Source organism: Vulpes lagopus, chromosome 8 (assembly GCF_018345385.1).
Source record: "Vulpes lagopus strain Blue_001 chromosome 8, ASM1834538v1, whole genome shotgun sequence".
Lineage (NCBI taxonomy): Eukaryota > Metazoa > Chordata > Mammalia > Carnivora > Canidae > Vulpes > Vulpes lagopus.
In genome coordinates this window covers 124,397,088-124,424,218 of record NC_054831.1, presented here as the reverse complement: position 1 = coordinate 124,424,218, position 27,131 = coordinate 124,397,088, and the positions used below count along the sequence as shown (strand labels likewise).

The following is a 27,131-nucleotide window of genomic DNA, read 5'->3' as shown; positions in this document are numbered from 1 at the left end:
TGAGTTCAAGCCCTGAGTTGGGCTCCACGTAGGGTGTGGAGTGTACATTTAAAAAAAAAGAAAAAAGAGAGACGCCTGGGTGGCTCAGCGGTTAAGCGTCTGCCTTCGGCTCAGGGTGTGATCCTGGAGTCCAAGATCAAGTTCCACGTTGGGTTCCCTGCGTGTAGCCTGCTTTTCCCTCTGCCTGTGTCTCTGCCTCTCTCTCTCTCTCTGTGTCTCTCATGAATAAATAAATAAAAATCTTTTTTAAAAAATGAAAAAAAATTTAAAAAGAATGGACTAATTTACTAAAAGTAGTTTGAGACTCAAAATTCCAAAGTAGGACATCAGACCCAGTTTCAAGACCCAGAGGCTTCCTGGAATGACTCTGGGTTAAGTTGCTTCATGGATGGGCCTCCCTTTTCTCATTTGTAAAAGTATAACAGTAGTTACTTCATAGGGTTGGTGTGAGGATTAAATGAGATTAAACACTGAGCCCAGGGCCCTGCATAAAGGATGGACTCATAAATGCTAACAACTGTGCTGTAAACTCAGTGAATAACCTCCAGGGCACTAAGGGGCCTTCTGCAGCACCTTGCAAACTGTGGCTCAGTATGCAACTACATCTGGGTATCTTATTTCACTGAGCTTTTATTGAAGAGTATTTATATTAAGTTTTCAGGATTATAAACAATGTTCTGATGCATATCCTTGCAGATAATTCTTTGTACAAACAGATTGCTTGCTTAGTCTAAATTCCTATGAATGAAATTGCTAGATCAAAGATGAGCTAAAATCTAAAGCCCACATTTGGACTGATTCACACTCCCTCCAGCAAGGAGGGAGCCTGTTCTGTTTTCCATCACCCTTGCCAACACCGGGGTTTGGCATTTTCTTTCATCTTTATCAACTTGATAAGTGTGTGTGTGGTGGGGGCGGGGAGCGGGGGGGCGGGGGGAGACAAAAAAAAAAAAAAAAAAAACAACCCTTGTTTGTTTTCCAGGTATTTGGAGATTTTCTCATTTTTTAAGGGATGCTCTGAGGACAATTTTAGACCCCATAATGATTCTTCCTGTCCAAAGCACTTCTAGGGAAGGAATGTAGGTGGTGTTAATGGCAGAATTGTGAAAAAAATCTCAAGTACAGTATGTAAAAGGGTCTGGATGCTGCCCACCTCAACCTTCCACAACCACAACTTCCAGGTCCTTCCATGCTTCCAAATTAGGGCTATATTCTCTGTGTAGGGTGTGTGGCCTACCCCTCCACTTAAGTCTACCGATGGGGTAGAGATGAATATTATACTGGAATGTTTACAGAGCTGTAGATCCATGCCCAGGATAGCTCTTTTGGCACCCATTAGGATCCACAATGGTATCTAGGGTGATGCTTTATCCAAAATCTGAGGTGCCAATCCCAACTCCTTTGCATGAATAGAGATGCTTTCTCTAAACATTGCATTCAAAAGAGGCCCCAAATGTATTACCCCCTGACTACCATCATCCACTACAGCTCATCAGAAGAGATAAAGCATAGGAAAACATGTCCTAAACTGAAAAGAGCTTTACTATCAAACAGGCTGTTAAGAGAAATTGAGTGCCAAGTGCTATAAACTAACCTGTGAATTGGGGCTGGAAATAGGTGGTGGCTGAGGACCCTTTTCTAAGCTGAGTGCTCACCTATAACCCTGGCTATCTTTTATTAGGTACCTATGGTTTATTTGCTGTTGGCTTTCTACTGAGATCTTCATTTAATTCTCAAGTCAACCCACTGAGGGATGATGGGGAACTGAAACTTCCAGAAGTGAGTCACAGAAGTAGTCCAAAGGTATATGCTAATAAGCGGGAGCACAGCAATTCAAACTTTGGAAGTCTTCTCTGGGGGTTGGGGGTGGAAGGCAACAGTTGATTTGGTCAGAATGTCAATTATCCAAGTAAAAAGTCAATTGTCTTATGTCAATTATACATGTTATCATCTACTTTTCATTTATTCAGCAAATATTTATTGAACACTTATGTTGAGACATGGGACAGGTGCCATTTAAAATTTAGTTTTCCTGGTAATGGTTTCTGCAGTCCAGCTTATAAATCCTTCCTACCTTACAAATCCTATCAATCACCTTATCTACTTTCCTTCCTTTCTTCCCTCCTCTTTCCCTTTTTCCTTCCACCCATCCATCCACCCATCCAAGGCTTTGTTCCAAAAAGGCACTCAGGAGGCTGACAGAGTGGTTTCCACAGCTTTAAGGTCAGGTGGACCTTGGTCTGATTCTGTCACTAAGGAGACAGTGGGACTGCCATAGCTGAGTTACTACCTCCCATCTCGGGAGCCTGTTCTCCTTCTGTAAAATGGGGAGCTCAAGAGAATGACAGGCCATGCACATGAAGCACTTCGACCTGTGTCTGGCCCATACAACCACAACGGCACACACACGTTAAGGACCTTATCTCCTTCAATCCTTACAGCAATCACTTCAGTGAGGAAGAAAGCGGCTTGTCCAAGGTCTTGGGGAGTTGACAGCAGAGTTGATATCCTTTGGTAACTTGGCGATTCTCCAGGAGTTGAGTCCCTCTGGGGTGTGTTGGGTGAACCCATTTGACGGCGGGAATGGGATAAAGCATCTTAAGCAAGTATCATGGGGTGAGTGCTTGATAAATGATAATAATTTGAAATAAGTGAAGATTGGAGCTGATTCCTGAGCTCCCTGCTGAGAGCCTAGGAGTTGGGCTGTCCCCCATTCTCCACTCACGTACTTCACAGGAAAGCTCTGAGCAAGGACTCCAAGGCTTTTCTAGCTCTACCTCCACCTTGGCTCCAGGAAGAATGGGGACATGAGGATCATTAAATGGGCGTTGAAACTTAAGTTTTGTAGGGATGCCTGTTGAGCTCAGTCAGTAGGGTGTGTGACCCTTGATCTCAGGGTCGTGAGTTCAAGCCCCATGCTAGACATAGAGATTACTTTAAAAAATCATAATAATAGGGCAGCCCAGGTGGCTCAGTGGTTTAGCGCTGCCTTTGGCCCAGGGTGTGATCCTTGGGACCCGGGATTGAGTCCCACGTCTGGCTCCCTGCATGGAGTCTGCTTCTCTCTCTGCCTCTGTGTCTCTGACTCTCTCTCTCTCTCTGTCTCTCATGAATAAACAAAATCTTTAAAAAATCATAATAATAAAATACCAAAAACAAAACAAAATGGATTTTCTATAGCATTTCTAATTATAAAGCAATGCCATATCAATGCAGAAACTTGGTAGGGGGGAGAGAGCAGAGGGAAAAAATTAAAATTATGTCATTTCAGCATCTACAGAGAGGTACTGTTGACATTTGGGAGCTTGCCCTTTCAATATTTTTTTAAGATTTTTATTTATTTATTTATTCATGAGAGACACAGAGAGAGGGAGGGGAAGGCAGAGACACAGGCAGAAGGAGAAGCAGGCTCCATGCAGGGAGTCTGACATGGGACTTGATCCCAGGTCTCCAGGATCACGCCCTGGGCTGAAGGCAGCGCTAAACTGCTGAGCCGCCCAGGCTGCCCCCCTTTCAATATTTTTATGTAGGTTGACAGATTTTCCTTAAGTTTTAGATAACCCTGAAGTCTTAATGTTTTAGGGGAAAAAAAGGACTGTTAGCAGTGCCATGGTGCCCAACAGCACAAGTCCATACTGCAAAATGGCACCCTGATCATGCAGTACACAACCTCTGCAGACAAACAACATGGCCCTTGCCCTTAGCACGTTCTTAACTCAGTGGTCCTAACCTTTACTCCTCCCTCACATGCCAAGAGTGTCACACTAGAAAGGAGAAGGAGGGATGAAGGACCATGCCATCTTCCAGAGGGGGCAGATCATGTGTCTAGAAGAGATCATGTATCTCGATTTCAGAAGTAATCTAGAAAAGGAAACCTTACATGATCTGATAGGCAGCTCCCCCCTTACAGTGATTCATTAGTCTTGTCTCAGAGGAGGGAAACTGAGGTCCCGAGAGAAATTTACCCAGTCACACAGCTAGGAAGTGGCGAGTGGCCAGGCCGAACTTGAACCCAGGACAATCCCTGACTTTATCTAGCTCTACAAGAACGGAGGCACAAAGATGTGGGTTCAGATCTCACCTCTTTTACTTATTAGCTTTTCTCTTCTGAGAAGTCACTTAACCCTTTGAATCAAGTTTCTTCATCTGTAAAATGAGGGAACAGCTTCCTCATGGAGTTTACATAAGAATTAAATGAGAAAAAAAGGTTTTTCCTAACAATGACGGAGTGCTATGTGCCAGGCACTGCTCAGTGCACTTCACATGTGTCCTCTCATTTCACCTTCACATGACCCTCATTCTACAGCTGAGGAAACTGAGGCTCAGAAAGTTTAAGTCATTTGCCTAGCATGATACGGTGGGGCCGGATCTGGCAATCTAGGGCTCACATAGGTAACTTTCAGCATCGTGCTTCCCACATACCAAGGGCAAAATGGCAGCCACCATTATTTACTGTTGCTATCATGAATATAATTATTTTGTCACATGTGATCAGATGGTCTCTGTTTTCAATTTCCTCAGCCAAGAAACCAAGAATGGGCTGCTCCAAAGAGAAGAGGTGCCAGCCAAGCCTAGCCCTGGGCCATGCCCATGCTATAAAGGAGAGGGGTGGGACAAAGCCGGGGTAGTGTTCCTCTCAAACTCTGGCATCTCTGGTTCATTTACTGAAGGGCTGGAACAGCTCATGCCTCACGACTAGGAGGCATAGCTCCCCTGAGCGCCCTGGCAAACCTGTAAACTAGCCTGCAGTGCCCCTGCCTACCTAACCTAGACCACTAGTCCCTCTGTCCCATCCAGGGTGCCTTCCTATGTTTGGGGACACAGGACCCTTCTGCCCTACAATTTGGGCCTCTGCTGATCTTTGCAGATGGGTGCAGGTGACGAAAGAGGCAAAATTCAGAAGTAGAGAGAGAGGACCCATTTAAAAACGTCCAGCGAGCACAGACATGCCGCCTGGAATCCCAGCCTCCATCTAAGCCCAGCCAACATGAGTCACCTCCACAGCCCTTTACCTGTGAGTTGCAACACAGCTGACAGAAACTCCCAGCCTTCCAGGAGGCGGGCAGACAAGTGTGCCATCCTTTGGGCTGCAGTGAGCTTTGCAGTTACAGTTGGCACCCAGTGGCTCTCCTGCCACCAATAACATCTGTGAAGTGGTTGGATACCAGGCCCTGCTCTTGGATCAAATCCCAGCTCTAGCGCTACCACTTCTAAGCTCTGTGGCTTGACTAACTCACTTAATCACTTTGTTCCTCAGTTTCCTCAGCTCTAAAACAAGGATAATCAAAGTGCCTCACAGGGTCCTTGGAAGGATTCAATGAGACAATGCGTGTAAGTAAAGGCGTAGCACAATGCCTGACGCGGTGTACTGAGCACCGACTACCTGCCAGACGCTGTAGGAGGCACTGGAGATTCAACACGGAGCAGGACAGACATGGTCTTTACTCTTACGGAGTTCACATTCCAAAAGAAGGGGAGACAGACAATGAACAATTATAAAAACATCACAAAGTTGTAAGAGCTTTGCAGAGAACCCAATAAAGTGGTATGATACAGTGACTGAATGTCTACTTTAACAAGAGCAGCTGCAAAGGCCTGCTCTGAGCTGGTGGCTTTATTAGCAATTACTATTACTATTTACTGTTACTTATCAGGGGTCCCCTTGGCTGCCACAAACAGCCTCCTGACAGTTCTCAAACTTGGTACCCTTTCTCTATCAGCCTGACCTCACCCCAAGAGGGTTCTCCTTTGGATTCTGCTTTACCCTAAAAACCTCCATCATGTTGGCAGGAGTAGCTGAAACCCCACCCTTCCCTGGGAGAGAAAGGAGTGGGCCAAGGTGAGGCTCCCAGGAAGACAGAGCAAAGAGATAATTTGCTAAAAGGGAAGAGGGGGTGGGCAAAGAACAGAAAGAGAGAAGGAAAAAAACAGATACCAAGATCTCTGGCTTAGATTTAATTTCAGATTAATCCTGGTGGAAGCTCTAAAAACAATTCTCTGGCATTCTTCTACTTTTGTCTGTGGATCTTTTAGGTTTACCAACCTTGTTCTTTACGGAGGCAGCTCACAGCAATTATTCCACAATTTCTTAGTCTAACAGGCATCTGATTCTTCTGTGTTTCCAATGAGGAAGAAAGCACTTATTAGACTACATGAAATGACCAGCTGGCTAAGGCATTGGGGGTGGTCAACTTCAACCTCTCCATCTCCTCTGTGCTGGCCAAAGGCATGTGGGTTGTTCATATCTCATTCAGATCTGTACCACACCAAATAAAAGGCCACCTCTCAACCTACTGCTGGCTGCCTCCCCTGCCACCAACACACACACACACTCCAGACTGTAGACTCCTCCCAAACAGTGACCCCTGTCTCTGAATAAGGCCTGGGACACAAAGAGGTGCTCAATAAATGTCTGCTGAATTGAGGCCACTGACTTCAGTTCAAAGGGACAGCCAGACTTGGAGATGACCGAAGATTCAGATCTAGACACTCACTAGGTTTGCCCTGGGTGAGTCAATTTATCTCTCCAGCCTCCCATTTTTCCTCACCTGTGAAGTGTGTTGGAAGGAAGGTGTGCAGTAATATCTACCACAGTGGGTTACTGTGAAAATCAAAATAACTCACTTGAATAACTGTAAAACATTGTTCAGAAAGAAGCTATTATTATCTTAAGGGAAAAGCTCTGAAAAAAAGAAAGGGAGCTTACACAGAGACAGCCCCCCTACCGCAGGGTGAGGGTCCAGCTCGGGGAGGGAAGGGATCTGCTCTCTCCTTTGAGAATTCCCCAGTGGCTGTGAAGTATTTGATACTGGGTAGAAGGGGCAACAGAATTGGGGGCCATGGGGATGTTCCTAAGTATCCAGGATACGAAGTAGAAACAGAAATTGAGATTTTCTTTAGCCAAGTATCTGTCTCTGTATTTTTCCTCTATCTTCTCTCTAGCATTTTCTTCAGCCCTTCCTCCTCCCTCATCTCCACCTCCCTCCCCCTCACCTAGGAAGGAATTGGCCAGCTCCACCCAGCCGGCTCCCCTTGGCTCCACCCCCAACGCGGCAGGCCAAGAGTTAACAGCTTGCACCTGTTGAGGCATACCTGCTGTCGCCGGCACCTGTACCCATAGCCAATCAGCACCAGTGCTGCCGGGAACCTACCTGTCAGCAAAATCCCGACACTCAAACCTCAACATAAATCAAACACTTCCCTGGGCAGGGAATGTCTGTGTCAGGCAAGAATTAGAGACAAGCGGTCAGCAGAGCCTCGGTGCTGGTGCCCGTCTTCATCTTGGAGCCTGGGAGCCTGGGAGCAAGAAGATGTCGAATGAACTTGAGTGAGTAAACATTGGTGGATGCCTGGCGCTCTCTGAGCGTGGAGGCTCGATGGGGTTTCCAGAAGGGGGAAGCGCAGGGAGGCCGGCGCCAGGATTCACAGAGCAATTTGTAAGGGTAAATGAATGGGCTGACGATTTCACTTTGGCGTGTTGAGGCAAGCCCTATCTCAAGCTAGAGTTGAATGTTTCCCTGGGAAAATAGTTTTTTTTTTTTTCTTCTGTCTGCTGAGCAGTTTCGAGCCAGGTAGGGAAACACAGGACTGAAACTGTGAAGGCTTTCGGCACCTCTTTCTGATACTCTGAAGGGACTTGGAAATCAGAGACAGCCCCAATCCCATCTAGGCTTTCTATCTTCTTGCCAAAAGGAACTTCTTTGAGGTTGTTCTAAGAGCTGTCTTAGGCAGAGAGTTGGGTTTCTCTAAAGGGACTTGTTTGTTGGGTTGGAACAGCCCCAAGTGGGAAGGTTACAGAGTGGTGTTTAAACATATGCCCTCTGTAGTCAGCCTGACCTAGGTTCATATCCAAACTCTGTTCCTTATGGGGCGTGTGATCTTGGACAAGTCACTTAACTTACTGGATCCTCGTTTTCCTCATCCAGAAAATGGGTACAAGAATGCTTTGTAGGATTCCTGAGTGAGTTAAGTGTGATAAAAGCTGTAAAATGCTAAAGCACAGAGCAAAGGTGTGAAGATGCATTAATAAAATTTTATTCAGGGGCAGTTCTAAGGCTGAAGAAGCTGAGATGTGGTTTTCAGTGAGGTCATCTCTATTACCTGGCAGGATGCAGGTGCCTTCCTGCCCATATCTGGGATTTAGACTGCTCACTGGCTGATGCTGACCTTCATCATGACCACCTGTTTTGGGTCCAGACCTCAGAGAAGGTGGGATGTGGATGGGATCTGAGGCTGCTTTAGCTTGGGCTCAGGGAGCTGGCAGAGAAGCCAGGCTTCTAAAACACAGACTCTCCTCCTCTTGCCACGCTCAGAGGTGAGTGGGCAGAGACAAGGGTTGAACTATCTTTTTTTTTTCTAGCTGGTCCTCAATAGATTGTTCTAAGAACAGGAGACCAGACTGGGGGGGGGGGGTCCTAACTGCAGTGTTCCAGAGTACCAGCTGACTCTTGAGTTCTCCTAGGTTAGCCAACTCTGTTCATAGCACAATCACCGGGCATCGGATTTCTCTTCAACACATTCCGTGGGGTTGACAATGCACTGACAACTGGAATAGGAGCAGGGGCACTGGAGGCCACTCGTGGGTTCCAGTCCCGGCTCTGCCACTGTGCCGCGTGACCTTGGGCAAGTCACTTCACCCAAGTCTCAATTTCCTCACTGTAGATTGTGAGCCATAGTGGTACCCACTTCATGGGGTTGTTGGGGGAATCCCATCACTTTAGAAAAGTGATGGGTTTAGAGCCCCCGTAAGGAGCAAGCAATAACCCTCTTGTTGCTTCATTCGGAAAGAACCGGCGAGTACTTCTGCACCTCTTGCTTTCTCTATTCTTCCACACCATGAAAACAGACAAAAATCTTAGGATGTGTCTTCATCTCACTTCGATCTCATCTGATTAAAAACCTCAGAGGCTGCAGACAGGATCTATTCATTGGTGCCCCTTAGGGGTAAGCGTCCTGAAGCTGGGTCGCTCCAACAGAACGGTTTCCTGATTTTCTCCTTAATGATGTGGGGTTGAAGTCGGATCCGCTGACAGTTGAGGCTTCTCTGTTTGGGGTGGGGTGAGGGGAACCTGTGCCTGCAGAGTAATTGCAGGCGGGCTCTGAAGCCACCGTTTGGGATTACAATGACAGAGCCTCAGCGCCTGAGGGCTCAGCTACCCTCGCTGATAAGTGGGGGGTGGGGGGGGATCAGGTGCTTGGCTTGCAGGTTTCGAGCTGCTGCTGCTGCTGCCGCCCCTGGCTTGGCTGCCCAATTCCCCCCATAGACAGCGCTCCTCCCAGCGTCCATCTTGAGCTCCGACGGAGGATGAAATCGCGCCGGCCCTCGGTGCGGTGGGAAGAGCCGGGCTCGCACTGGGCTAACTTCCACCACTTGGCAATCGCAGGGTCCTGGTGACTGTTTCTCCTCCCTGGTCCTCGGTGTCCTCCTGGGTCCAACAGGGGCCATGCACACCTGCGCGGCAGGGACAACAATGCGCTCCCGCCTGTGGGTCACCTGACCCGGGGCCCCATCCCTGGGCCTCGGGGAGGAAGGCGGCCTTTCGAAGGCCAGGTCTTGGGGTGCGCGGCGGCGCCTTCAGAACCCAGCTCGAGGCAGCTGGCGGGTGGAGCGCCTTGGCCTTTCATGTGGTCGGGCCCAGCGCCTGCCGGGTGCGTCTGCCAGCCTCCAGGCCAGCGCGGCCCGCCTCAGGTGCCGCCAGCCAGCGCCGCCAGCCGCCCGCGGCTAGGGCCGCCCGCAAGGCATCCTGGGGCGGCGGGGGGCGCCGGAAGTCGCCGCCATGGCCCTCCTCTCGCGGGAAGACAGCCCGCGCCTGCGCGTTGCGGGGGTGGGGGGGGGACACACGTGGGCGCGCCGGGGGGGTCTAGGGGTCCCGCTGTGGGTCTTCCCTGCCTCGCTGGAGCTACAAGCAAAGCGGTGCCCTACTGTGTGCCCGGCGCACCTGCGCTCGCTCGCCCTGCCCGGGAGGCAATGAGGTCAGGAGAGTAAGTGATGAGCACATAGTAGGTCTATCGAGTGGGGGGAGAGAGACGGAAGCGAGCGAGGCGCACCAGTATCCCCCTCGACAGCCTTGCTCATTCTGCAGAACCTGGGATCCTCTCCCCCTCTCCCCAAAGCTGTGGACTGAGGGTAGGAGGGGGACAAGGAACATCCCAGTGGGTGACCGCAGGCCTCGGTGGCTGCTGCTCCATCTGATCTCCCGGAGCGCCGGGCTCCAGACGGCCTGGAGCGCTGAAAGAGTTAACCAGGAACGCCTCCCCGCTGCGGTTTTGTGGTCGAAACCATGATTGCCAGGAGCAAATTTTTGTCGTGCACAAGGTGTGTTATTAAAAGTCGGAGTTACGCTGCTGGTGAATGAAAAGTTAAAAGCCCTCATTAAGCTCGGCCTGTAAAACAGGCGGACTGGGGCTGAGACTACCCTAACGGCGGCTGGCTGGGCTGCAGGACACTCCCGAGGCTGAGGCTTCTGCTCCTGCACTGGCTGCTCTGCCACAGGGAGGGCCCTGCCGGGTGATGGAGCCACAGAGGACTTGCTGGGGGGTGGGCGTGAGGGTGGTCCACGCCGAAGGCCAGCGGGAGGAAGGGCCACGGGGCTGGAACACAAGCAGCATATACTGGAAACTTTCCCTTTAGTTAAAAATAACAGCCAGCCAATGATGGAGCGCAGACTCCACCGACTCAGTGTCCAGGCCTTGGTAAATACATTATGTCCTTGAACCTTCCCAACGATCCAATGAAGATGGGAGTGTAAGTGCAGTTTGGCCAAGGAGGGGTCTGAGACTTGGCCCAGGCTTGCTCAAGATCTCAAGGAAGACCTGGGATCTTAACTGGGTCTTAACCGAGGGGCTGAAAGGATGCTCCACACCAGTAAGTCACCCTGCCTCCTATCTCTACAGATACTGAAAAAAACAAAAACAAAAAAACACAAGGAGATATGCCAAACTGTTCACAGTGGTTATCTCTAAGTGGAGGAATGCAGGTGAATCTAGTCTCTGCTTCCAATTTTTCTCTCCGTTTTACATTTTGTATATTGTGTTTTACATACCTTGTGTTACTTTTGAAATAGGGAGGGTGAGGAGAGGGAGTCATTATTTTTCAAAGAATTATTGGTTCGCCTAAAATTGGTGTTCTCGAAATGTGGTTCCTGGACCAGCATCATCATCATCTTCACCACCTGGGAACTTGTTAGAAATGCAAATTCTCAGCCTCACCCTAGACCTACTGAATCAGAAATTCTGGGGGTGGGGCTCAGCAATATGTGTTTTAACAGGCCCTCCAGGCGATTCTGATGCATGTTCAAGTTTAAGAACCACTGGCCTAGAAGACCTGGCAGAGGATTGGGAGGCAGGAGGTTCCCAGATCCTCTTCTGACCTGACACATAGTCGCTGGGTCAGCAGGCTGAGAGTTTTGCTGCAGGGGTCACACTTGTGTTCAAGCCTCGCTCTGCCACATGTGGACTGGGTGACTTTTGGATGAGCTCCTTAACCTCACTAGGTGTCAGTTGTTGTGTTGAAATTGGTGCTAAGCAACCCCTGCTCCATCCACCCCCCACTCCACCTCCCTGAGCAAGTATGAGAATGAAAAGGCACAGGGCCTGATGCTTTTAAATAACAGTTCCCTTCACTTCTTTCCCTGTCTTCCTTCCCCTATTGGAGCTCAGCGTTTTTAAAATGGAGCAAAATAATCCTGCTTGGCTACCTCCCTCCATTCCTTTCATCTTCTAAAAAGTCTGGGCAACTGACCTAGTGAATGTCCTGAAGGGAAATTATCTCACCGATATTTGGTGTTATTTTCCAGGTGGGTGGAGCACCAGGGCAGCAAGAATTGGAGACTCTTGAGGGCAGGGACAGCATAGTATTTACATTTGTGTCCTAGTACCCAGTACAGGGCCTATTATAGAGTAACCCTCAGTGAGTGTTTGTTGAATGAATCAGTAAGTGAATGAATGAAGGGATGTGGCACCCCGGATTGAGGGGTGGATTTCAATTTCTTTGCACATCTCAATTGAAGGAGGAAAAAAACCCGGGAAAATTGGACAGGAAACCAAAAGAGCATAACATGAAAGAAGAATTTCCACAGAGGGCGGGATTTTTCAAAGAGGCGAAAGCGAGTTTCTGGTATAATTAGGAAATGGTGCACAATTAATTTACATGCAACTCGAAGCGTTGGCTGGAGCCTGACCACCCTCAGCCTGCCCACCCAAAGCCAGATGGTGAAGCTGGCAACGCTTGCCCCTCTTATCTGGGAATCTCCAAGCTTCAGGTCTCCCGTTGCTGCTAGGAAGAGGTGTCCCATTTACAGATGGGAGAAGGTGAAGCTGTGAGTTATCATGCAGTTTGCTGGGGGCTACTCTACAAAGTGTGTTTTAGTAATAATAATAATAACAATAATAATTCACATTATTATGTGCTAGCACTCTGCTGATGACCTGCATTATCTCATTGCATTTTCCAACAGTAACACCTCACAGAGTTGTAAAGATGAAGTAAAACAATGACTAGGAATTGTTGGGCCAGCACCTGGTGCTTGGTAAGCCCTCAAGTCAATAGTAGCTATCCTCATCATTCTGTGAGGTTAGTCCCTCCCATCTTTCCCTCTGACGGGTAAGAAAAATAAGGCACAGAGAGGTCAGTTGGCATAAAGTCACACAGCTGGTAACTAACAGCTGAAACTGGAGCCAGGTCTGTGAAGTTCTGGGGCCCATTCCGGAGACATGAGCTCATGAGCCACCTCGTTTGCAATAGAGTCACTACAGAGCCATACCCTAGAGTGGACTCCCCCATTTCTCCATTGAGGCCCCCAAAGAGCCCCCAGTATGTGACAAGGCACATTTCACAACCTGTGCATCCAGAAACGACATGGGCCACTGGCACATAGGAGAACCCTGGAGTGCTCCTGTCATGCCTAGGGAACACCTCGCATGGGACTGACTGGAAAATGATTCTTCTGTGAGCGGTTGTGGCAGGGCCTCCCAGTAGGTAATTAGTGAGTGTGATTGATCACTGCCAAGGAGGCTGGATGGCTCAGGACAGGGTTTGGTAAGTTATTGGGTGTATCTGGGTGTCAACACCCTGCTTAGGTCGCCCCTGAAACTCTTCCTTCTCAGGCTGAAGGGAAGTGGGACCCAGTTCACTGGATCTATCTTGTGCCAGGCACCTCCTTTGGTGGGGCTTGAGGCCACCAGCCTTGGTGAGTTTTCTTCTTCCTTTTCCAAATTGAGTAATAGTCCTTCCTCTTATGTCTCTGAATTATTGACATGCTTTTAGGATAGGGCAGTGATTTAATTTAGTACCAGATAGGAAGCTAAAAGACTCAAATCTCAATCCTGCTCTATGCTGAGTGTCCTTAGGCAAAGTTACACCTTCTCTGAGAAACTAGAGTTTGAAAGTCCCTTTGCACCCTAAATTGAATCCAAAAGTCCTCAACTAATGGCTGAGACTCATTTACTTAGTCACATTGGGAGTTTCAAATGGCTCTCAGCCAGAAAGCAGCGGGCACTGAGAGCCCAAAAGGACTTGGGATGAAACCCACTTCACCACCCTGGTTCCTCCATCCTGGTGCCCAGAATGATGCATGGTAGAGTCAGGAGGCCAAGAGTCTGGCTGGGTGTGGAACAGCTGGTACCACACCCCTCCCATGCTGTGGGCCCAGAGTGAGCTACTGGGGAAAGGCCCCACCCACACGAGAGCCCCTGCATGGGCAGTTTGTGCACCCATACAGGCTAGAGACAGGGGCCTCAGGAAGTGAGGCTTATCAGGTAGATGCCTGAGCTCCTCTCTCTTGATTTTGTATTCAGCTCTCTCCCAAATGGAGGGAAAGCTGGGTGGGAGGGGCTCTGAGGAGGCAGCCTTGTGAAGGTTCTTGATGCTAGAAACCAGAGACCACTGTTCAAAGCTTGCTGTCATGAGATCCTAGCTAGGTGGCCTTAGGCACCCCTTAGGCAAGCCAGGGGCCCTCTCTGTGGCTCAACTTTTCCTGCTATCATACAGGGGATAGTCATACGTCCCCTCCCTACTTTACAGGGGCGTTGCAGGATCAGAGGTGATGACAAACGTATGAGAAGCATGTTGAAAAATCCAACATGCCATGCAAATGTGAGGTATTATCAAATCTCTGACTTGAATTTCCTCCTCAGGGGGCTGGCCTTCCTCAGAACAAGGCAACATATATGCAAAAAAACTGGCACACAGTAGGTGGGCAGGCTCTAGGAGCTGTCCCAGGCTTATGCCTTTGATCCTGCATCTCCTCCCCTCTGGAAGATCCAAAGTCCTCCCTATCTATCTCTCTACTCCCTTTCCCCCTCCAGCTCTCTTCTTGACAACATCCAGTCACTCCCCAAAGTTCAGGCGGGTCAGGCTCCTGCTTCCTTTCCTTCATAGCTTTCTTGGCCTATCTGACATGAGTTGTTTGTTTTTGTGGTCAGGTCTGTCTTGCTGCCACTAAAATACAACCTGCATGACATCGGGGATGACCTTCTTGTCTTGTTTGCCCAGGACAAGGCCTGGCACGTAGTAGTTCCTTGACAAATATTTGTTAAAATGAGGGATGGATGCCACCCCTATTTATCGGGTTTTTCCTCTCTTCTGTGTCCCTTTTTGGAAACTAATGGTTGATGGCAAAGGGACTAGTTGTGGAGTTAGATCCCAGGAGGCCTGGCTTTGTAACTCACTTGGCCAGTCCCCTGAAACAGGTCCCCGAACATCTCTGTTGCCTATTTCCTGGTCTGTAAAGTAGAGATAATAACACATGATGTATGTTGGGAGGCCCCGTGAGATAATGAGTGTGAAAGTCAAGGCAAGGGGTTATTACACTGTCTCTTTTTTTGGTTTTTGACATAGAACCTGTTCACAGACTGGAGGCTTAGAAAGGATGTTAATTTAAGGACCTCAGGCAGAGTCTCCCCTCTACTGTCATTTGGGGGTTCTGAGATGATGGTGGTCATGATGATGGTGATGATGATGGCTGTTATTTACTGAGTGATTATTCTGGCAGGCTCGAGGCTAAGCACATTTCTTACATTAATGCATTTAATTCTCCTAACAGCCCGTGAGATTAGCCCCTCTCTAAAGTAGCCAACCCTGGTGACTCCATCACATGACTGTGTTCTAATTTTCTTCACAGTGCTTATCACTGACTAAAATTAACTCATTTATCTCTTTGTTTATGGTCTGTCTTACCCAATTAAACTGCAAGTTCCATGGGAGCAGAGCCTTATCTGTCTTGTTCTTGGCTGATTCCCCGGGGCCTAGGAGACTCCCTGACTGGGCACATGGAAGACACTCGATTGACCCATTTGACAGATGAGGAAATAGGCTCAGAGGGGCAAATGCCTTACCCAAGGACACACAGCTGACTTGAGTCTGTCAGGTTATGACCCTGGTGCTATTTCTTCTCAAGATACTACAGGTTCTTCTGTGCTGTGCCCCTGGTGGAGATCTGACATCAAGAAGGCAACTCAGGGCTGTCTTCTTGCCATCCCCCTCCCCCATTCCCCTTCTACTTCCTAGTAGCTCAGGAGTTCTGCCTTAGGGGCATCAACAGCAAGTTTGTGGAGCTCCTTGGGAAGGTGACTGAACAGGCTGAGGGTCGCTTAGTCTCCCCTCCTTATTCTGGCTCTGTGATCCATAAGTAGAGCTCAGTCCTTGGAACTCTTCATGTCTCTCACCCCCTGGGCCCTCAATCCTCAGTTTCAGTGTTAAGAGAACAGGTACCAGAAGTTCTTGGATTTCAGGCTTTGGAACATAAGTCAATGCTAATCTCATCTATAATCAAGACTTTCTGGAAGCCAAATGCTTTGTCTTGGGTCACGAAGTTGATTGGTAGCATGAGCAGGCATGAGACCAGGCCACTAGGGCTCCCAGCTCCTGGCCAGAAACTTCCAGGCCTCTCACTTTCTTACTCATTCCCTCCTGCCTGGTGTGGGTGGAAAATCCCTGACTCTCTGTCAGTGGACCATTGGTTCAGTGTATTCCAGAGGAAGGGAATTTCCAGAATAAGAAAGACACCCTGAAAGGAAACTAGTGTGGGGTAAAAAACATCTTAGAGTCCAGCAGGTAGGTCCAGGTTCAGGTTGAGCTTCCAACACCTACGAGCTGAATGATGGTGAGTAGGTAATATTACCTGTTTGAGTCTCAATTTCCCCAATACCTGTCTCTCAGGGCCATGGCCCAGAATTGATGGCATAGTGCAGAAGAACAATTGGCAGGTGTCTGCCTATGGTAAACACGGAAGGTACCACAGCCGCTGTGTAGCAAGGACTCACGCTGAGGGATCCCGACAGGATGGATCCAAGACCCATGTAGGCGAGCAAAGTCTCCTGGATGAACAACAAACACTGGCCTTTTCTTCCTGATGGGACCTTATCATTGTCTTCTAAACTTTAATTTTTGAGTGTGGTAAGATATAACTAATAGCTCATCAAAGCTGATAATGGTCATTCCACCAGAGTCAGCAAATTGGGGCTCTAGGCCCAGATCTGCCATAGACTTGCAGGGTGACCATGTCTTAAGCCACTTCGCAGCCCCTCATGTATTAAGCACCTGTTACATGCCAGGGTCAGCTCTAATCATTTTTTGTGTGGCAGTGCCCTCAATCCTCATAATCCTACATGGATCCTAATAAAAGACTCATTTTACAAATGAGGAACAGTGCGAAGTGCTGGGGATCCCAACTGACATGGAGGGAGGAGGTCCACCAGGCCTTTCCCGGCTTCTCCCATGACCCCTTGGTTGGGGAGTTTGCTTTCGCCTGGAGCTGGCAGGGGCTGGGGCCAGCTACCCTGGGCCTGCTCTGTAAATTCTTCTAACCCCAGGCCCAGAAGGCAGCTAGGAGGGGCCTACTTCTCACTTTTCTGTCTTTAATGTCCTTGATTTATTGCAGCAGAAACTCGGGGAGTGCCTCCCTTTCCGCACCCCTAGAGCAGGAAGGTTTCTGTCATTTCTCTTTCCTGTGTGACAGCTCTCTCCCTCCCTCCCTCCCAGAGCCAGTGTCCCGCACCCTGGGACCCAGGGAGGTGGGAGGCACTGTGCCCCAGATGAAGCCCCTGGGAGAGCTGCTGCCCACTGCCTGCCTGGGTGTGGTCTGGCTGCTGTTCCCACTCTGTCTGGAAAGGTAGGCCTGAGCTGCAGGCCACCCACTAGTCTGCCACAGTGCCTGAATTGCCACCCCTGAACTGTTTGCTGCTGGGGTAAGGATCTCCCTCTTGCATTACAGTGAAGCAGTGCAGCTCAGTGGAAGGCACACGGCTTTGGTACCAGACAAGCCTGGGTTTAAATCCTGGTTGTGTCATGGACTGGCTAGGTGGTCCTGGGCATGTTCTTACCCTCTCCAAGTCTCAGGCTTCCTCATCTGTAAACTGAAGCCAGTGATTCTTACCTCGTAGTGTTCTTCTAAGGAGCAGAGCTTAGGGATGGAAAGCGTTCAGACATATTATGGTAAATGGCAGCTGGCCTTGGTCCTGTGTCCCTAATGTGAGAGAGTAGGAGGCTCACTTAGGATGGGGCAGGGGGTTGCATCAGGCACCAGGAGACCAGTCAGTGCTCACTTCATCACTGGGGTTCTCTTCTCCCAGTCCAGCAGCTCCCAACTTCTCACCAAGCATTCTCCTTCACACCCTCTCTGCTCTAAAATGAACACACTGAAACTTTCCCACCTCTGTGCCTTTGCTCACCATCAAGATCATGTTTTACACCAGTGATTCTCAAAGGGGGGGGGGGGGGGAGGTGTCCCCAGACAACCAGCATCAACAATACCAGGGAACTTGTTAGAAGTGTAAATTCCCAGCTACCCCAGACTTACTGAATCAGAAACGCCAAGGGTACAGCCCAGAAATCTGTGTTTAAAAAACAAGCCTTCCAGGTCATTCTGATGCAGCTCAAGTTTGAGAACACCAGCCTGTAATACACCATCTTCCTGCTGGAGCTAGATTGCCCTCGGGGCCACTCACTAACCAGGAGCTTGAGCGATTCCCATAACCTCTCCAAGCTTCAGCTTCCTTTCTCTAGAATAGGGACAATAATAGTACCTGCCTTACTTGGTTGTTGTGAGCATTAAGTGAGAGAATGCATGGAAGGTGCTTATTAGCTCAGCACCTAAAACACGGCCAATGCTCAGTGAAGATCAGATATTACTTTTAATCAGCATCACTCTCATTCTGGGTCGTGTCCCTATCCTGGTGGCCCCCCTTCACATTTCTGCATGATTTAACAATCCCCAGTGCTGAGTGCCCCCAACTAAATGTCTGCTTCCTCCAAGGAGCCGCTCGGGATCTCTCCTTTGAGCCCACGCGGCTTGTCTCTTGGGCCACATGCCTTGCATTTGTCTGAGTTCTCAGCACGGGGCCCGGTCCTGCCTCCTCTGTGTGCCCTGCAGCCTCCTCCTCGCCTTCCAAGTTCCTGGCATCTGAGCAGCTGCTTGGGCCATCCACAGTCCATGTTGGTCAGAAAGGCCACTTCCCAAGATGGGGCTCTGCCCATAGGCTTCCTGGCCACACTCCCTAACTTGTAAGCATCGCCACCGGCCTTCTGTGTCTCTCACAGTCTGCAGGGGAACTTCTCATGCTGGGTTATCTGGAAATTTTGTTTGTCACGATTTCCTATCCTTCTTATGCTAAGTTCCTTTGAATGAGTATCTACCGTGGAAGCATTTTACTGAATCCTCTCTGAAGCCTTGCGGGGTTGGGATTAGGGTCTTGGAGTCGTGGGTGAGGGAAGTGAGGCCCCGGGTAGAGACTGAAAGCATCTAGCTCCCAAGTTCGGGTACATTCTACTGTCCCATGCTGCCCAAAGGTGGTAGAAGAAGTGGTTTCAACTTTTCAAGGCTGATAACTCTGAATTCCTGGCCACTGGCCTGAGGCTGACCATTCATGGACCTGCCTCTTGACCTTCCCTACTTATCTTCCAGCTTCAGGTCTGTGCGATTGCTGAAGAATGACCCAGTCAACTTCCAGAAGTTCCCCTACACTAGCGAGGACGAGGCCTGGAAGACCTACCTGGAAAACCCCTTGACAGCTGCAACGAAGGCCATGATGAGGGTCAACGGGGACGATGACAGTGTTGCTGCCCTGAGCTTCCTCTATGACTACTACATGGTACATTTGCCTCCTCTGGGAGTGTCCCCCTCTGACTGAACGGTCGCCTTCGTGCTCAGTCCTCATGGCCCAGCAGCCCATCCCCAGCCCAGTACCATGTTTCTTCTCTCCTCTGGGTCTTCACACATGCCATTCCCTCTGCCTGGCCCCCCCACTCCTCTCCCCTTGGCTAAGTTCCCCCCCTCAGCTCTGGGCCTCTGCTTCAAGGTTACCCCATTCATTCTGCTTTCTTGGGTCTCTCATTCTGTGCCCCCAGGTACCCTCAGGAACTACCATCATTATCCTTGACTCTGTCTTTAGAAACTTGCTTGCTGTGCATTTATTTCTTCATCTCCTGCATGACTGAGCTCTTGGAGGGCAGGAACCACGTGGTTGTCATCACTCAGTCCTCAGCTCCCCATCCTGCTTGCCACATACTCAGTGCTTAGTGATTAAATGGATCAGTGCCTTGGCCACACATACTCATCACAGCAGCACCCCCAACCTGCCATCTTTTTTCTGCCCCGTCCCTTAGGTCATCCCAGTTGCCCTGTCATCCCCACCCACCTATCCCAACCCCACCACCTAGAACATGCCTTCTGCTCTTGAATCATTTTCTTTTCTTCCCAAGGCCACTTTCACCTGGAAGCTCTCCTGCCACATCACCTCTCCCTCTCTGGAGTGTCTGACTATCCTTCCTACCCTTGCTGCCATTCTATGTAACCTAACACCTCCTGACAGACAGTCTTTATTGTTCTCTAATTGTTTCCAGGGCCTTGGCCTTGACTCTGGGGGACTATCAGCACCTGAGAACAGAAATTAGTCCCTCCCCTATCTGGTTGCCAGTGGGCAACCACAAGTACCTAACACAGTGACAGAGCCACCGACCCCTTCCCATGCCTGTGCCAGACATTGCTCATGGATTACAGCCTGCATTCTCACCGGGGTGCAGGAGGCTGAAGAATCTTTTTCCACTGCACTCCAGGCAGCCCCTACCCATCTGTCTGAACTGTCACATGACAGTACACTTTCTTGTTTTCCCTGGGCTGGGTGATTGCTCCAAGAGACTTTCCCAGATTTGAGAATGGGAAACATAAACAGCCAATTATTGAGATAACTGGCTTTGAACCTGAAGATTTAAAGCCACTTTGTAAATAAGCCCTCAAATTTACTGACCCAAGAAATATTTTATCTACCTTACCCTAAGGGAGAAGGCACTGCCTGTGTAAACTCACATGCCAAGGATGGGAAGTGTGGTCCCAGATACGAAAAGACCCCAAATTTTCTTTCTGGCTTTGGTTCTCACCTTGGAGTGGTGCAGTTACCCTACCTTATTTCCTCCCCAGCAGGCTGATAGTGTGCTGGTAGCGTTTGGCCCAGGCCGATGGAAAAGAAATTTAAATTGACTGCCTCAGGTTGGAGACATGGTGGGAGCCAGAATCCTAGGCCTGGATTTAACCCCCAGCCTGGGATTTACAGCTTGAGGTTGGAGCATAATGTAAAATCTGGCACCATCTTCCTAGGCAAAGGGCCACTCCCAGGGCCAAGACGATGGGAACAGTTTCTGGAGGTGACACTTGTAGTGGTTTTAGTGAAATACAGCATCCTGGGGAGACATATCTGTCCCAACCCCTCACCCCTCATTTCAGAGCATTATGAGTTGAGAGCAGCCCAGTGGGTAGTAAGGCAGAGAGCACGGAGTTGGGAGTTTGAGAACTGATCTGGCCAGATAGTGTTCTCCATGTGCTAGGTGCTGGTCTAAGCACTCACTACAATCTCTGGAGTTAGTGTTACTATTATTATCCTTGCTGTACAGATGAGGACAACGAGGTACAGAGAGGTTAGGGGACTTGCTCCAGGTCACACACCAGTATGTGGCATATCTGGGAATTAAAGCTAAGAAATCTGGATCCAGAGTCCATGCCCCTAACCGCTGAGACAACAGAGCCTCTCTGGGCCTCAATTTCCTCATCCATATAATGGAGATAACATTAGTAGCAATCACAGAGTGGTCTAGAGATTAAATTGGAGCTTTAAGGGTGTGCCTGAGATTTGAGGGGTGCCCGGTGGCTCAATTGGTTAAGCATCTGACTCTTGATTTTGGCTCGGGTCATGATCTCAGGGTCGTGGGATTGAGCTCCACATCAGGTTCTACACTCATTAGGAAGTCTGCTGGAGATTTTCTCTCTCTCAAATAAATAAATCTTTAAAAAAATAAAAAAATAAAAACCAGAGAGCATTATTTTTACCAATAAATCTTCACAATACTCTTGACATAAGTATTCTAATCCCCCACTTGCCATACGAAGACAATGAATCTCAGAAAGGTACAGTCATTGATTCAGAGTCACACAGCACTCTTAAGTGGTGAAGTTAGATCTTAGGGCAGATCTGCCTGACTCCAAATTCTCTGATGCCTAAGTGCTCATCTTGGGGTACTTCTTTCCACTCTTTAACTTGGGACTTAGACTAAATGCTGGTCTGCCAATTAGCAGGACCAGAAGGTTTTCTCCCAGGGACCAAGGTAGCTCCTCTGTCTGGCCAAGTCTGCTGGAGGGGGCTGATCTGTTCATAAATGCATAAATCCCTCTTTCCTCTCCACTCAGGGCCCCAAGGAGAAGCGGATACTGTCCTCCTGCACTGGGGGCCGGAATGACCAAGGAAAGAGGTGAGGCTCGCCCTACCACCATCTCGGCCCCTTCCCTCATCCTCACCTTCACCTCTGGGCTATGACCATCGGGCATAGAAGGCTCAGTGCCCAGGGCCCACAACTCTTAGGGGCCCGTGAAAGTGTTAGAATTTATCTTAAAATCATAAGAAAACAATGAATATGATCCAACATGGATTACATCTATCTTTACACCAATGCAATTGTAAAAGGCGTTTTAAACTATATTTTTATGGAGGAAGGAGCCTGTGAAGGCAAGAGACTAGGGCCCACCAAGTCACAATGAGACCCTGCTACACTTGAATGGGTGCGCACACAGCATACCAACGAGGCCTGCAGGCCATGTGGGTTAGAATTTACTGAAAACAAACTTCAAAGCCATGGTCCAGGAAAAACCCCAAAGGCAGCTTTTCTGTCCAGACTCCAAAACCCTCCTCCCTGCAGCCTCAAGGGGAGGGAGACCTGGCCTAGGGGAGGGGACAGACACCTGGCTTCCCATACTTCTTCCTCTGGCTCTCTGGGCCTCTGCCGGGCATTGGTGCCTTGAGGCACTAATGTTCCCCTCCTCCTAGCAGGCACCACAGACCATGCTCAGGGCCAGATGCGCACTAGAGGGACCCTGCCCTTTCTCTGCCCTTCCCTCCCTGCTCCTCCCCACCTGCCAACCCTGTAGGGCCTCTCCTGGGAAACCTCCTGGGGCTTATCTCTGCCTTCCAGAAAATCCAGACTGCTAAGGCAGGCATTCTGGCTCTTGCGGCCCAGGGCCCCTCCATGCTAGAAACAGTAGGGCTGTGCGTGGGACTCTTCTGAAAACTAATTTTTTAAAATGTTAAGCTTTTCTGATTACAAAAGTAATACCTGTTTGTTATATAATACTCAAACTCTATAAAAATGTAGAAAGTAGAAAGTAAAACTTTCCTGTAGCTACTTCCCTGCCTGCTCCACCTTAACAGTTGGAGTGTATCCTTCTAGACCTTTTTCTCAACATATATTAATGTACTGTGTTCACTATAATAACCATTAACCACCCCCAGACACACACACACACACACACACACACACACACACACACACACACACATACACTCTGGACGACTCAGTACAGTTGTTTTAGGATGGGGACCTTTGACTCTGGTTAAGAAATAAACTTTTAGTTTTTAAAATTACCAAGTGCTATAAAAGATAAAGCATTTGTTTCTCCCCTCAACTTTGAGCCTATACCTTATTCCATTCTTGACACCCTCTCCCTGCCCATCTCCGAGACAAATTGGCCTGTTAATAGTAACATGTCTTGCTTCATGCATGTTGGGAAGATCTAACATTTACATTGGATTAAAGGAGGTCATGGTGTCAGCGTGATGGTCACCCTCCAATCCCACCAAGGACCCCCTTGCCCCTCAGAGAGAAGAGGTGCACTCACTCAGCCCTCCTCTCTCCCCAGGTACTACCATGGCATGGACTATGAGATGGACCTCGCTCCCCTTGAAAGCCCCACGCATCTTATGAAATTCCTGACAGAGAATGTGTCTGGAACCCCAGAGTACCCAGAGGGTCTCAAGAAGAATAACCTGATGAGTTTGGAGGGGACCATGCCCACTCCGGGCAAGGCAGCTCCCCTTGGCCCCAGCAAGCTGGAAGCTGGCTCTGTGGACAGCTACCTGCTGCCCACCAGTGATATGTACGATAACAGCTCCCTCAACTCCTTGTTTGAGAGCATTCATGGGGTGCCACCCACACAGCGCTGGCAGCCTGACAGCACCTTCAAAGATGACCCACAGGAGGTGAGGGCCTGTGCCCATACCCCTCACAGCCTCCCTGGATATGTGTATGCATGTGCAGAAGGAGAGAAGACAGTGAGGAGGTCAGAGGTTTGGAATCCATGGGATGAAAAGTCCTAGAGCAGAGGCAGGTCTGCCATGTACTGTTGCCTTAGTTGTGTACTGCATAACCTACACCACTGTATGTGACAGCCATGGGATGAGGCCCCAGCAGCCTGAATGTGGCCATTTATTCTCTGAATTGTGTTTTTCTGCAGTCGCTGCTCTTCCCAGACATCCTGAAAACATCCCCAGAGCCCCCGTGTCCAGAGGACTATCCCAGCCCCAAGAGGTAACTCAGCCCTTCTGGAACTTTGGCCACTTAGATGATAGACAGAGGCTATAGACAGAGCCTCACAGTGTCCCCAGAGCAGGCATCATCAACAAATGAAAAGACAGGAGTGAAGGCATGTGAAAGGAGACTAATTTCTACATTTTTTTTTTCTTGGGCTGTGACAGGGAGCTCAGAGCCCGTTAAAAAGCTGAGGTTCTGTGGCCCTCCTTCTCCCCTATGGCTTTGTCACCCCTCAGGGGTCTCTCTGGTTTCCATGATTTGTCATTCAGCAGGATTGTGGCTCAAGGAAACCATCAAATAGAAACTCCAAAAATGTGGAAATGGAGGCCCAGGGAGGTAGAATGATTTCCTGGAGTCACAGAGTGACTGCACAGCACAGCCTCAGGCTTCCTGCCCCGCTGCCCTCTGGGACCCCCCTGCCTGGGAGCACAGCCTCACTGTCCTCCCCTTCTCCTCCCTGCAGTGACTTTGAGTACACCCTGGGCTCCCCCAAAGCCATCCACATCAAGTCTGGGGAGTCGCCTATGGCCTATCTCAACAAGGGCCAGTTCTATCCCATCACTCTGCGGACCCCTGCAGGCAGCAAAGGCCTTGCCTTGTCCTCCAACAAGGTCAAGGTATGTTGTACCTGGAACAGCCCGGGATGGGGGTATAGTGGTGGGGCTGGCCCTGCCTGATGGAGACCCTAGGGAGTAGGGGGGCAGAGGCCCTGGACTAGGGCTCTGGGAAGCGACGGGGGCTGCCTGGGCCTCTCCTGAGGCCAGGGTCATGGTGGCTGCTGTGCTTGCAGAGTGTGGTGATGGTTGTGTTCGACAATGAAAAAGTCCCAGCAGAGCAGCTGCGCTTTTGGAAGCACTGGCATTCCCGGCAACCCACCGCCAAGCAGCGTGTCATCGACGTGGGTAAGAGCCCCACCAGGCCCCAGCCCAGTCTCCATGTGTCTCCCTGTCTCCCTGTCTCTTCCTTGTCTTTCTCTGTCTGTCTCTGTCTCTGTCTCTGTCTCTCTCTCTCTCTCTCTCACACACACACACACACACACACACACACACACACACACACTCACACACGCCCCAATCAGGTCTTTTTGTCCCAGTCCTCTGTGATCTCTGCAGGATTTAGTTCTGACCCCAGCCACCCGCCTGGCCCCTGTCTCCAGGCCATACACTGTGGGCTTTGCAGGGATTTGCATCTGTTGGCTGGAATCAGTGGCCTCTTTTCTATGTTGCTTTGGGGTAAACAGTGCTCTAGAGACCCCAGCAGCATCCGATAAAAAGACCCCTGGGATGCTGGCCTGCTTGTCCCCATGGGGAGCTTAGCCAATTGAGACACAAATGCAAAAGACAACAGAGTGGCCCCAGTGACTTAGCAGGTTTGAAGGACAGCAGTTCTGCTTTGGGAGCTGGAACCCAGGGCTCTGTCAGCAGGTAGGGGACACAGGGAAGGGACACGGGTGCCATCTTATCCCTGTCCCAGGCCCTGGGATGTGTAGGAGTCACAGCCCACCCTTGGGCCTCCAGGTTCTGGCTCCATCACTCTTTTTCTGACAGTGTGACCTGTGTCACTGCCCCTTTCTGAGCCTCAGTTTCTTCGGCTGTCAAATGGAATGAGGCCAGCTGCCCTGCCTGCTTATAGGGCTGTTTCTTCGGTCTCAGAGTCACACATACTGGACAGCATGCTCTGAATCAGGGCGATCCGATGACTTGTCTGAGAGGCCACATAGCAAGTGGGTAGGAGCCTGTGTTCAGAGGCCAAAGCTGAGCTCCAGTCCATGCTGTACCTTTTTTTTTTTTTAAAGCTGTGTGACCCCTGGCCAAGTGACCAGACCTCTCTGAGCTTCATTTTTTTTTTTTCATTTTGTAAACAGTCAGTCATAGGGTCATTGTGAGGATTAACTGGGGGCTCACCATCATGAAGGTCAGTAAGTGGTGGCAGCTGTGCTATTTGCTCACTAGCCGTCTGATAGCTCAGTCCTGGCATCACTGCCCTTGCTACTACCGTTACCACCACTGCTCTTACTCCTTCTACTAGTGGGAGATCTCCTTAGTCACAATCCCAATGAAGACTCTAACCTTCACCCGAAACTGATGAGGGCCCTGGCCTACTTGTCAAAGTTAGGGATTCTCTGTGGGGTTTGGGCAAATCTGTTTCCCAGGCTGGATCTCAGTTTTCCCATCTGTAACCCAGGGCATAACAATCAGTTCCCCCTCCCAGATTGAAGCATGGTTCTTGGGGGAGAGGGCCCGAATCCCTGCAGAGAACTAGGTCCCGCTCCTGAATGCCTCCTCCCCAGCGTGTCCCCAAATCCCTCTCCTCCTGACTCTCCGTCTGGTCTCCTGTGCTTCCCAGCTGACTGCAAAGAAAACTTCAACACTGTGCAGCACATTGAGGAGGTGGCCTATAACGCACTGTCCTTTGTGTGGAATGTCAACGAGGAGGCCAAGGTCAGTGTGTAGCTGTGACGGAGCTGGGTCCTTTGGATTTCCCCAGTGGGGATCTGGGATTGTGGCAGCTCCCCTGATAAGAGCACCCATGGAGGAGGCAGGATAAGGAGTAGGGGAGAAGCACAGGCTTCCAGAAAGGCTAGGCCTATGTCCAGCCCTGTGACCTTGGACCAGTGCCTTGGCTTTAAAATTGGGGTGCAATTACAGCGCCGACTGAGAGGTTCACGTGAGGATCGTGTGAGTTAAGTAAAAGGTAGAGCACAGCTTGGCATAGCAGTGGTGGCTATTGTTATTAATCAGATCCACCCATTCACCGGATGGGAAAACTAAGCCTCATGCAAGGTCACACAGCCAGCCACCGATGACACCAGGTTTCCTGGCTTGCAGGCCAGTTGGTGTTGCAGGAGGAGTATTTGGAGTCTGGTAGAGGAGGCCGAAATCCCAGTCATATCACTTCCTACGTCCAAAAGAAGGAAACAATAGTCTGTCTCCTGGGGTTGTGGTAAAGATTCCATGGGCTCATGTATGTCTCAGACATGGGCACAGTGCCAGACCTGTCCAAGAGGCCTGAAAGTGGAGCCTCTGGTGACTTGTTTTCATACCAGCCACTTAGTGCCTAAGGCCAACTTGCCATGTGCTTCTGGACCTCTCCGTGCCTTGGTTTTCTGTTTGGAGAGCTGGTGTTGTGGAAGGGGCACTAGTCTGAGAGCCCTGGGCTGGGTGACCTTGGGCCTGTCCTTTGCTTCCTTGGGCCAGGCCTACCCTTTCAGACCAGGATTGGGCCCAGCTCCTGGCAAGGGCATTTCTGGCCTGGACAAGCTGGGGAGCTAGACTCTGTCTCCCGG

At 49.8% G+C, this 27,131-nt stretch overlaps 1 protein-coding gene across 2 annotated transcripts in view; it reads left to right on the top strand.

Annotated features, from left to right (window-relative positions):
* The first annotated feature begins 7,200 nt into the window (after positions 1 to 7,200).
* GRHL3 (grainyhead like transcription factor 3) overlaps positions 7,201 to 27,131 on the top strand; it is a 33,757-nt gene continuing 13,826 nt past the window's right edge. Inside the window, exons 1-8 of one of the 2 annotated variants that reach the window (XM_041767302.1) lie at positions 7,201 to 7,327; positions 18,900 to 19,086; positions 21,672 to 21,733; positions 23,175 to 23,514; positions 23,769 to 23,842; positions 24,309 to 24,462; positions 24,636 to 24,747; positions 26,192 to 26,286. In XM_041767302.1, the coding sequence (XP_041623236.1) occupies positions 7,311 to 7,327; positions 18,900 to 19,086; positions 21,672 to 21,733; positions 23,175 to 23,514; positions 23,769 to 23,842; positions 24,309 to 24,462; positions 24,636 to 24,747; positions 26,192 to 26,286 (1,041 nt within the window). In that variant the 5' untranslated portion in view covers positions 7,201 to 7,310. Of the gene's footprint in view, positions 7,328 to 10,749; positions 10,865 to 18,899; positions 19,087 to 21,671; positions 21,734 to 23,174; positions 23,515 to 23,768; positions 23,843 to 24,308; positions 24,463 to 24,635; positions 24,748 to 26,191; positions 26,287 to 27,131 lie in introns of those variants that run through there. The other variant, XM_041767303.1, reaches the window with a different exon arrangement.